This window comes from Gadus macrocephalus, chromosome 15, assembly GCF_031168955.1.
Source record: "Gadus macrocephalus chromosome 15, ASM3116895v1".
In the NCBI taxonomy this organism is placed as follows: domain Eukaryota; kingdom Metazoa; phylum Chordata; class Actinopteri; order Gadiformes; family Gadidae; genus Gadus; species Gadus macrocephalus.
This window is the reverse complement of record NC_082396.1, coordinates 19,115,237-19,127,286: the sequence shown is the minus strand read 5'-3', so window position 1 is coordinate 19,127,286 and position 12,050 is coordinate 19,115,237. Positions and strand designations below refer to the sequence as shown.

At 48.0% G+C, this 12,050-nt stretch overlaps 2 protein-coding genes across 3 annotated transcripts in view; both read right to left on the bottom strand.

The window, feature by feature from the left end:
• The window catches only part of srbd1 (S1 RNA binding domain 1), a 123,768-nt gene that overhangs the window by 70,682 nt on the left and 41,036 nt on the right, over window positions 1-12,050 (bottom strand). For both annotated transcript variants that reach the window (XM_060072874.1, XM_060072875.1), the window contains exon 15: window positions 11,411-11,502. In XM_060072874.1, coding sequence (XP_059928857.1) covers window positions 11,411-11,502 — 92 coding nt within the window. The remainder of the gene's footprint in view (window positions 1-11,410; window positions 11,503-12,050) is intronic.
• Window positions 3,001-12,050, bottom strand: part of LOC132472981 (transmembrane protein 26-like) — a 277,070-nt gene continuing 268,020 nt past the window's right edge. Inside the window, exon 7 of the transcript XR_009529233.1 lies at window positions 3,001-3,011. The gene's annotated coding sequence lies outside the window, so the exon portion shown is untranslated. The remainder of the gene's footprint in view (window positions 3,012-12,050) is intronic.

The window sequence follows — 12,050 nt, the reverse complement described above, 5'->3', positions numbered from 1 at the left end:
TCTGTTATCAAAGAACCAGGGATTACGTTAAGTAACCTAGTTATTTTTCTAACTTCGCTCGGTGTTTCACTATGGGAGATATAGACCACTCCCGTATTGCATATGTCTCCCGAAGCCATGCAAATTCTGCATGGCAGCAAATATCACTCTGAGTCTGATGAGATTGTCTCCAGCACGGACTGAGAAACAGAAGGCCCTGAGACATCCAGCCTATAAAACCTAACAAAGGTGTGAGGCGTAGCCCAGCTTGCCGCAGCACAAATGTCACGCACTGATACTTCTCTGAATAAGGCCCATGAAGTAGCCATACCCCTTGTGGAGTGGGCCCTCAAGACATGGGGGGGCTGCAAGCCCCTACATCCATAAGCAAGAGATATAGCCTCTACAATCCAGTGTAGCCTCTGGCGGGTCAAAGGCTTGCCCCTATGGGGAGTGGCCCAGGACATGAACAGTTGATCCCCTTTCCTTCTACGCTTGGGAGAGAAGATCGCTGCGCAGGGGAAGGGGCCATGGTTCGCCCGCCAAGAGTTGTATTATTTCCGCCACCCAATGTTTGGATGGCCACTGCGGCGCTATAAGATTAGCAACAGACTCTGTTCTCTCACCCTGGCTAGGGAGGGGGTGATTAGGCTGAAAGGGGGGAATGCATATAGCAACACGTTTGGCCAAGGATGGGCCAGCGCATCTACCCCTAGAGGAGCCTTCACGTCAGACAGTGAGAAAAACAGCGTGCACTGAGCGTTTTCCCTTGAGGCGAAGAGATCTACGGCTGCCAAGCCGTACCCCTGCCATATTTGTTCCACAACCTGTGGATGAAGAGTGCACTCCCTGTACAGGGGGTTCCCTCCGGACAGAAGATCTGCTCCTCTATTCAGGACGTCTGGTACATGTGTCGCCCGAAGGGACAGGAGCCTGGTGCTGTTCCACAAGATAATATCTTGAGCTAACTCGTGTAGTTTCAGTGAGCGAGTGCCGCCCTGCCGGTTGATGTATGCCCCTACAGTGGAATTGTCTGTCTTTACCAAGACATGGCAGCCCCGGATAAATCGTAGGAAGTGTTTTAGAGCAAGGAACACTGCCCAAAGTTCCAGTAGGTCTATGTGAGGCTGAGCTAGAATGTGGCTCCAGGTGCCATTCACTGCTCTGCCTATCATTGTCGCACCCCACCCTGACAAGGACGCGTCCATTGTCACGGTTACCCTGGACGACAACACCCACAGCGGGACGCCCGCTGTCAGAAACGTGTGCACCGACCATGGGCGGAGAGCAGTAACACACGCTGGTGTTGCTTTCCCCTTGCTTTTCAGGTGGCGACGGGGGCAGACGCATTGCTGCAACCCAGCACAGAAAATCTCACATCAGAAGCCCCAAATGTACTACTGATCGAAGCCATAAGGCCAAGTAGGCGTAGGCATAATCTGAACGATACGGCCTCTCTCTGCCTGAAGAGGGAGAGACACTGCGTGAGAGACGTTAGTCTCCTCTCTGATAGTGTGACGCGATAAGAGAGAGAGTCTTTGTGGAGACCCAAATATTCCACACATTGCGTGGGGTTCACACGGCTCTTCCCAATCATGCTGAATCCCAGAGTCCTCAGATGGTTTACCACCGTAGCAGAATCTCTGAGTACCTGTTCGCGTGATTTGGAACATATCAGATAATCATTCAGATAAGAGAATATTCTGATGCCGGTGTTTCTTAGCGGTGACAGTGCTACCTCCACACACCTGCTGAACACTCTCGGGGCCAACGATAGCTCGTACGGGACTACTTGGTATTCGTAAGCCCTGTTCTGAAACGCGAACCGGAGAAATATCCGGTGTGCAGGATAGATGGCGATCTGAAAATATGCGTCTGAGAGATCGATCGTTACAAACCAATCCCCTGGACGGATTGAACGACAGAGCACTTTGTGTGTTAACATCCTGAACGTGTATTTGTGCAGGTGTCTGTTTAACACCGAGAGATCTAATATGGGCCGGAGGGTAAAAACCCTGTTGGGCTTGCTCGTTCGGGACAGCCCTGATCGCTTGTTTCGCAGCAGGGACGATATTTCGTCCTCTAGGATTCGTGCCAAATCCCCACTGGCCATAGAAACTAACACGCCGTTTAATCTGGGTGGTTTCATAGCAAATTGCAGTCTCTAACCCTGGAAACAGTAGACAGGATCCACAGGTGAACTGCGCATGCGCGCCACTGTTCCACTCGAGTAGCGAGCGGGCCCATGTGATCACGCTTCAACGACGGCATCCTTGGGACCCGAGGGGAGAGGTCTGCTCTCACAGGAGGAGCGTGAGCTCCCCCTATGGCAGGGGTCGGCAACCTGCGGCTCCGGAGCCGCATGCGGCTCTTTAGCCCCTCAGCCGGCTCCCTGCAGTTTTCTTAAAAAAAAAAAAAAAAAAAAAATGATATATATATTTTTATATATATTGTCAACTAAACGAGAGGTCGCAATGAATGCGCCATTGCGCTACCGTGAGGGGGGGAGTGAATGACAAAGCTTCGTTGATTTGCAGGTGGCTAATCCCAGTAGGAGTTAAATCTTTAACTGGCATCTGGCATCAGGAAGTAGCCTAGATGCTGCCATTGGCAGGAGGCGGGACATGCCAGTGAGCCGCCAATCAGCAGCATCCACCGTTGACAGCCAATTGCACGAACGAATACTGAGCGAGAAGGGTTTACAGCATTAAAGTTGGTTTTTTTTTTTTTTACAGAGTGTCACAAAAAATGTCTGTGCGGTGCGCAGCGTTAGCGTCTCCGGAGGGGGGAGGGGGTGAATTAAAAAGTTTGCGGCTCCAAACAATTTTTTTACGCAGGAGATGGGCCAAAATGGCTCTTTTGATACAAAAGGTTGCCGACCCCTGCCCTATGGGAATGCAGGGACCAACTGTGTGTCAACTGTTGCCCCTGTCTCAGTTCGCTCAGAACGTGAGGCGAGAGAGACTGAGAAAGGGCCCCTGGAGAACTTGAACGTATCCAGGTCCCTGAACCATGAAACTTGGGGCTATGCTCTACCCTCCCAAGCTTTCTTTTCTTCATGGGAGGGGGAGAGAGAGAAGCTGGGAGTGCTAGGGTGCACGCTTCTTCTTCCCATCCCCGGGGTGGGGAGAGCGGTTCCTGGCTGCCGCAGCAGCGAAGGAGTGTTTGACCTCGGGTTCTCTGACCTAGGCTGTTGGTTGGCCTGTGGGCCAGCTGTGTGGGCTGGTCTGTAGGCTCTCTGAGGCCTGCTTCCCCCTTGTCTTCCCCTTGCTGCCGCTGCGGCGGCTGCAAAGCTTGACCTTGCTGGTTGGGGTGGGCGGGGAGCCTGTTTCCGGGGAAGGCAGAGATCGAAGGCTACTCCTTCCCGTTTCCTGAGAGTGCTGGTCTCTCTCATTTTCTCCAACACTGGACCAAACAGAACCTTGGTTGGGTCCATCCATGACCTCAGCTTTCTGCGTGTCACTCAGACCGGAGTGATTAAAGGACAATTCCGGTATTTTGAACATTGAGCCCCCTTTCTGGTTTGTTTAGGATGAAATAGAGTGGGTGACACCGAAATTTGAACTATTAGTCCTTTCTCGGGTATTTGGCTCATTTTGAATCGCTCCTGCCTGCTTCACAATGGTTGTCTGTGTGCATACACAAACCTGTCAACCCAGCAACCCTAAACGTTGGTTTTCAAAAATGTGCAAGTAACCGAATGGTTAGTGGCATTCGTGAAGTAAAAAAAAAAAATATCGGCGCAATATATGGTTTCTGTCGTGTTTTATTGCACATTTATCGCCAGTTGATTTCAGTTGGAAGACTCATTACTGCACGATGATATTACTCCGCCGAACCGGAAAGGTGGGCTGTTTACGTTGGTTTGAAGTCTTGTACCGTGAGCACTTCGGATCAGGGAAAATCACATAGAAAATCACTGAAAATGGATTATGAAAGGTGGCTTCTGGAGGACGCACTCGATTTTGACGGCAGAGGATATCGTTTTGAACCAGAATTCACCCAAGAGGAGCTACGTGAGATGGAGGCTAGGGCTACGGAGGCGCCTGAAGCTCCGGCTGAAGCGGTCCCCCCAGGATCACGGGCGGGTGGTGTGCCTGTGGGAAGTGCAGGCAGATGCCGACGGAAGTCGAAAGTAGGTGCTGCACGGAGTGGGACCTTGTGCGGAAGTTTATATGCGGTTGTGAGGTATCAATTTAGCAACTAACACGGATGGAAAACATATATTGCGCCGATATTTTTTTTTTAAACTTCACGAATGCCACTAACCACTCGGTTACTTGCACATTTTTGAAAACGAACGTTTAGGGTTGCTGGGTTGACAGGTTTGTGTATGCACACAGACAACCATTGTGAAGCAGGCAGGAGCGATTCAAAATGAGGCAAATACCCGAGAAAGGACTAATAGTTCAAATTTCGGTGTCACCCACTCTATTTCATCCTAAACAAACCAGAAAGGGGGCTCAATGTTCAAAATACCGGAATTGTCCTTTAAGCCAAAACGCTCTCTCACCTGAGACCGCAAGTCCCTTGACTTGGCCACAGCCCTGAACTGCACCCCTGGAGGAGCGTAGGACTAGGTCATTTACGATGCAAATTTTATCCTAGAGGGCAGGGTTGGGTGACCCGGATTCTAGCTGACGACCCATTTCCTCTAGGATTTCAGCTTGATAAGCAGACAGCAGTGTCATGGCATTGAGTGAGCATACCGTCTGTGCCGCATATTAATACATCCCCCAGTGGTAAGCCATATTTATACACATTACAGTGGTAAGCCACTGAAGGCTCCACAGCTGGGGGTTCGGACAGCCCCAGCTCTCCCATCCCGTGGATCTCAAGCTTCGAGCAGCCCTTGGTTGGAAGCTTGCTCTTAAATGGGCTGGACCTGTAGCGGTTTCCTTCATGCAGATGGGAACTGCTGGCAGGAGCTGCTTAGAGGGCGGTTGGGCTGGTGGGAGCCTCTTGCCATCGTACAGGTCTCTCTTTGCCCCTTCAGCATTTGGGGCCTCAGGCCAGTGAATGCCGAATTTCTGCAGCAGCCCATTTGCACACCTCGTACAGGTTACTGTCCACTGGTTGCACAGCGTCAGAGGCGCTAGGGGATCTGGACTGCTGGACAGGAAAAGTGGAATCGTCTTCCTCTTCCTCCGTTCCAACCATGTCGAGGAGGTCCGAGTTGGCGTCGCCCTCTGCGTCCTCAGCGCCCGGTTCCGCATCGAGGAATTCCTTCTATAGCGGGGGCACGAGCGGGGATGCCGCCTCTATCATGTCCGCCCAGCTCGTTGGCTCTTGGGACTGATGGGTTCTCGTTGAGGCTTTAGCGGTGGCACCCGCCAGGCAGGGGTCCTGGTTGGTAGCCACCGTCACTCTAATCCTCCTTTCGAGAATTTTCTCCGGCATCGATGCACAGTGAGCGCATGAATGCAGGTCTGCTAGCGAAGTTTGAGTGTGTTTAATGCCCATACACGCTATGCACATGGGGTGGGGGTCCCGGCCTGATATGGATGCTCCACATGACGCGGGGCACAGGCGGGATACAGCCTCGTTAGCCTTCGGCTCCAACCCTTTGGCAGGGGTGGTGGACGAAGACATAGCGCAGAGTTCACTCGCCGTGATGCGTTAGTTAAGGTACGAACACACCAAACGCGTACCCGCGTATAGATTTACGCGCGTAACGCAGCTAAAATGTTGCTTGACCATTTTGTGTCAAAAATTGTCCTACGTACGCAGCTACGCGCCTGTGGCTGCGCTGGATTTAGGAGTCCGAGGAAGGAAACCCAAACGCCGCCGTGTTTGGGTGCATGATAGAGCTTGGATCGGGTTAGATTAAATAATCTCGGATATAAATAACAATAATCGGGTTAAATAACTTCACATGGTGTGTCTGGTGTGTTTCCAGCATTCGTAGTGTTGATCAGCAGAGAAATAGTCCGCCAAGACGTTGAGGTTGCTTAGCAACCAGAGACTCTGTCCATGCAAGTGAACGGAGCGTTCACTCTTCGTCATAACTATCAAACCAAACATCCTTCACATTCACCGAGCGAACATTATGAAAGTAAAATGCACATTTCTCGCTAAAAATGTTTCCATAAACGCATTTAATGGCGTAACTATGTTACTATTTCCACCCAGAATAAAGAAAGATGTCGGCCGTATGCTTCTGTGCAAGCGTCACTACTCTCTGCCAGTGACGTCGGGTCAAGCTCCACGCTGATTGGCTATCGCGGCTAAGCATCACGCGTATGAGTGTTGAAAGTTCAATTTTTTGAACTCCTCTCGTACGCGCGTATATGTACGCCGCTAACGCGAGTAAAATGTTGCTTTTACGCATTTACGCGCCTCATACGCGCGTAAACCAATGGTTCCCTATGGAAAAATTGCCGATTTTATACGCGTCTATATGCGTTTGGTGTGTTCGTACCTACTCTAGGTGTTTTGGCTCAGCCAAAAAGCTAATGTTAACTGTTCAGCGGTAAGCTCGCCTTGACGCGTTAGCCGATAAGCTAACCAGCGACACCTGTAAGCAAATACAGGGTAACCAGAGAAGCTGCACGTCTTTACGTGGACACTGCCCGGAGAATATGGTGTAGTAATAGACAGCTTCTTACGAAGTACCTACTCAGCCGAACCAGGTTAAAAGCCTATGAATGCGTTAGACGACGGAATCCTTGACGGCACGTCAACTGTTAAGCAGTTAAAGCTAGCCTAGATGAGCTGAGGGAGCTTGAGTAGCTTTCTCACGGGAAGAAAGCGAGAATTATTTGAGCAGGGTGGGTCGACTGTAAAAGTGCAGGGGGCACAGGGCCCTGTGGCACTGTCCGACCTGTCTGTCAATGACAGATGAGGTGCAATTGGAGCTTCCGTAGTAGGTCACGCCTAGGCGATTCCCATAATGAAACACAGAGCGAAGTTGGAAAAATAACAGATACAACTGCACACCGTCATGTTATCAAAAACGACCTATATTCATGTCCCGCAGTGGAAGTAACGTTGGCATTAAGCGCAGACTGCTATTAAGATATATTATCAATACATATAACCAATTATATTGTGGCGAGCAAGCCTATCGCCAAGAAGCTGAAGCGTCATTCAGAGGGAGAATTTGTTAAAGAGCGAAACGTAATGTTATGATGGAATTGGAGCTGTAAGTGGTGCACAGGGAGTAAGGAGGGGGCTGAGCACGCACCCCTGCGGTGCTCCATTACCGAGAGTCAATGTGGAGGAGGTGTTGGTGCCAATCGCACAGCCTGGGGTCTGCCCGTCACGAAGTTCAGAATCCAAGAATCCAAGCTTTGTAATGAGCTTGGAGGGCACGATGATGTTGAATGCCGAACTATAATCAATAAACAGTCTTCTCACATGTGTTCCTCACATGTGTTCCTCACATGGTCCAGGTGGGAGAGGGCAGTGTGGAGGGACATGGCGTGATCTGTAGACCTGTTCGGCCCATAGGCAAACTGTAGTGGGTCCAGGGACTCAGGCAGGAGAGGGTATGTGATGTGGGTTTTGAGCTGCCGCTCGAATCACTTCAGAAACACAGATGTACGGGCGGTAGTCATTTAAACTGAGGGCTTTTGTTTTCTTGGGGATAGGGACAAGAATATCAATTGGTTGTGCACGCTCAACCAACCGTTTCTTCCTCAAACCGTTTCTTCCTCAAAGGCTATATTGTAAATATAAAGTAAAAAGTGCTCAAAATAAGGATTTGTGTGCACAGATTTGCTAGTTGTGCTCGTTCAAAGTCATTTTTGCTCTTGATTTTCTTGCAGCGATAGCCGCCATAGTGACCCTTGTAAAGAGATTCCGCTTTAGATTGACGTCAGATGCCTCGCTGAAGAGCAGCAGTCCCAGCCATTGCACTAGAAGTGAGACGTTTGACCAATAAAAAACATGTTTATTAAAACCTATAGATTTGTATGGACCGCAAATTATATTAAAAATACCTACATTGCCCTTGATAGGAAAAACGTTCCACTCCCCTGCACTAACAAACTTCTGAATATTATATTCCATTTCTGCCAAGTCAGTTCCACTAGACGCCACTCAATTCTACATACTAGACCTTAAATAAACGTTCTAACAACACGTGGATGCTAGTTCCACCTTACGCCAATAACCGACAACTTTGACCAGCTTTAAAGAGTATTGTGACAACATACAGAGATATAATAAAATCTCTGCCAGATGAATACGTGCCGCAACAGCTGTCTATAGATGCGCGTCGATTCATGTCAACAGCATCTGAATCCATGACAGAAAATATAGGCCACTTTTAGCCTTATACACCACAATGTTGGCTTACATATCCGTAAGGGAATTGCAAGCATGTGAGAAAAAAAGGTGAGATGGCATTCACTTTAGAGCTCAATTTCATGAAGCAAACAAATCACACCTGAGAGGTTGAATCCAGTGGTATTTTTAGACATTGGTCTAAAAATGTAGACATTGTTTCTTTAAGTAATATAGATGATATTTTTATTTCTATGTCGACTTTGCATTTGCTGTATGAGACAATTTCACTTATAGATCGCTCCAGCCTGATTTCTCTGTTCAGGCCATCTCTTCCGATTGTTCATGGAATCTATCCTGCTGTCATTCACATCAGCTCCACCACAGGTGCATGAGTGCAACAATTGTCAATGTCAGAGAAAGATGGTGAGGCGGGAGTGTTTTTTATTCAGATTGATCTTTTCTGCTCTCTTTCCAACTGTCAAATCTTGCCTTAAGCTGCCTCTACAGCCGGTTTGATTTGGTTATTAAGGTATGGCCACACTGAACAAGTTACGCACGTTGGAGGCGTAGAAAAATCAGTATTTTTGCATAGGGAACCATTGGTTTAGCCGTGTAGATGCGTTACATGCGCTAAAGCAGCGCGTTAGGCGCGTTTTAGACACCTAAATAACACGTCCAACGCACCTACGCACGGAATTCAAAGAATTTAACTTTTTACGCTCCTACGCATGACGCTTAGCCGCGACAGTTAATCAGCGTTGAGCTTGACCCGACTTCATTGGCAGAGAGACGGAGGACAGACGCTCTGCAGCTGATATGGAGCGCCTGTAGTTGGTTTCCTGACGGGAGATCCTGGCACCAACCCGGCCTAGCAGGTCATCAAACATGGCCCAAGTCAACCGGAAATATCGCTGGAACCGGCCGTCATCCAGGCTGAGTTCCTGGAGGAGGTGGTGAAACTCACCCAGCTGTGAGTGCCTACGGAGAATGTCATGCACCCCAAGACGACGGCGAATGGGTTTCCTACACTCCTTGAACTCTCACAACAAATACAGCGCAGCGATGGTGGTGATCTCAGCCATGTTTGTGGAGCAAAAGAAAAGTAGTGGGGGAAAATAAGTTTTGGGCGGGCTCATCTAGCCGTGTAGGAGCGTAAGGCGCGTTAGGCGCATTGAACCATTTTTGTGACACAATGATCAAGCGGCAGGTTACGCGCATAATCCTACGTGCGTAACGCGTTCAGTGTGGCTGTACCTTTATAATGTAGGGCTGACCCGAATGCAATTTTTCAGGCTTCGAATACTCGTTGGTTTTTCCGAGCAAATATTTGAATACTCGTTCCAGAAAAACACACCATCAAAAACAACATTAATAATCCCTATATACTCCCTGGAACCGATTTTGACAGTATCTGCATATTTTGTTGAAGATTTAATAGCTTTTGAACGTTAATTAGTAGGCCTAAGTAAGTTGGAGTTCCTTAGTTTCTCCCCGAGAAAGCGAACAGCTGTTGTTCCGTTCCAAATCAGCTGTCCTCTGCCATCCCAGCCCTTACGGGAGCTTTTCAATTCATCCTGGAATGTGCAACTTTTCAGGAAATTTGTACAATAAATCCATAACAAATACCGAATATTGATTGTCTTATGTGTCCATATTATAACAATTATATTGACCGGGTATTCCCAAGACGCTCACGCTCTGCAGCAAGCCAGTCACAGTTGATTGGCGCGGCGCTGTACAGCGAACGTTAACAAACAACTAAGCTAAGGTTAGCATTTCGCTAAGCATTACTTTTCCTCCCGAGATCCTGCTAATGTTGTGTTATAAAGTAAAGGGAAACAAGATATCTATTCTTCCTCCACCTCTCTCGCTTCTCTCCTTGGTATTGCTTATAGTTTGCCTCCCTCGCTCTGGTAACGTCACGTACGTGGAAAAAAATAAACGAAGCTCTGAATACTGATTTAAGCTTTGAATACTAATTTTCCGAACGAGTATTCGAATATTCGAATAATCCGGGCCAGCCCTATTATAATGCACATGATAAAAACAAAATGGTTGGACTGATAGGATTTGAATTGACTAGGAACAATGATTCGATTATTCAAATCTTACGTACAGTCGTACAGCCCTACGCTTCAGCTTGCCTATTTCTCAGAAGCAGAAGAATTGTGTGACAAAAAACTGGCCCATTCAGAAATGAGGAAAAGTATTCTATTGCTATTCTATTGGAAAATTCCAAAACGGCGCGTCAGAGCACCTAGAGACACCTAGTGCTCGTTTTACACTTAACGCAATTTCTAGCTACTAGAACAACGTTTCTGTTGCATAAGAACCTTACGGGAAGGCGATGATAGAGTACTGAAGTGTGACGTCACGTTTCCATAGCAATCCATATTCGGTTCTACACAAAACAAATGAACAAGGGGTAATCCTATGCCACACGAACGTTTTATAAAAAAAATACTAATAAAAAAAATTTGCGAGTTTGCTTTACCAAATATGTAAGTAATATTGAAAATATATTGTCTTCAGATAAAAAAATAAAATAAAGTAACGTCGTCAAACTTTTCCTTTTAATACCCCAGGGGATTACATGAAAGCCTCGACATGTTTCGATTGGTAGTGAATTTCACCTCTTGAAATTGATTTATTTTCATTTTGAAAGAAACAACACATGGCAACAATGGAAAACGCCATCTCTCGTTCGGTTGTTTAGAAAATCCGGTTGCCAGGACAACATGACGTTTTCACTTTAGTACTCTATTGTTCCTTCCAGGTATTGGTCAAACCCTCAGGCGTTACCAGGAAAACAAAGTTATGGCTTGTGAAAAACTTTATACTTGAATGGGAAAAAATGTTAACGGTCCAAATGTTAAAAATCGATTTTGACCCTCGGGAACGAATAATCGAATATTTTGACCCATCCCTAATATCTTCTGTGTTCCAACATTTATTTTACTGTAATGATTAACGGTATTGGATCAAACAGTATTGGCAGCAATCTGTTTTAAAGATATAAATAAAAACAGCATCCTGATTGAAAACAAAACCCATCCCCAGCATTCAACACATACACACACGCCAAAAATACAAACGTGCGTGCGTGCATGAATGTGTGCGTGCATGTATGTGTGCGTGCGTGCATGCGTGCGCGCGTGCATGTGTTGGTGTGTGGTCCCCCCCTTCCCTGTGTCCTAACCTGCGCTCCTCAGGTTGGGGTCCAGCTCTGGCATCTCCTTCACAGCCTCAGGACTCACACTGTAGATGGATGACCCCGCCTCGTTAGTGATGCTGTTGGAGAGAGATAGACACTGGATGAGAGAGACACACTGAGTGAGAGAGAGAGACACTGGGTGAGAGAGGCGGACACTGGGTGAGAGAGGGACACTGGGTGAGAGAGAGAGAGAGACACTGGGTGAGAGAGGGACAGTGGGTGAGAGAGAGAGACACTGGGTGAGAGAGAGAGACACTGGGTGAGAGAGGCGGACACTGGGTGAGAGAGGGACACTGGGTGAGAGAGAGAGAGACACTGGGTGAGAGAGGGACAGCGGGTGAGAGAGAGAGACACTGGGTGAGAGAGAGAGAGACACTGGGTGAGAGAGAGGGACACTGGGTGAGAGAGAGGGACACTGGGGTGAGAGAGACACTGGGTGAGAGAGAGAGAGACACTGGGTGTGAGAGAGAGACACTGGGTGAGAGAGATAGACACTGGGTGAGAGAGAGACACTGGGTGAGAGAGAGAGACACTAGGTGAAAGAGAGAGACACTAGGTGAAAGAGAGAGACACTAGGTGAGATGGATAGACACTGGGTATGAGCATGACAGATGTAGATATTTGG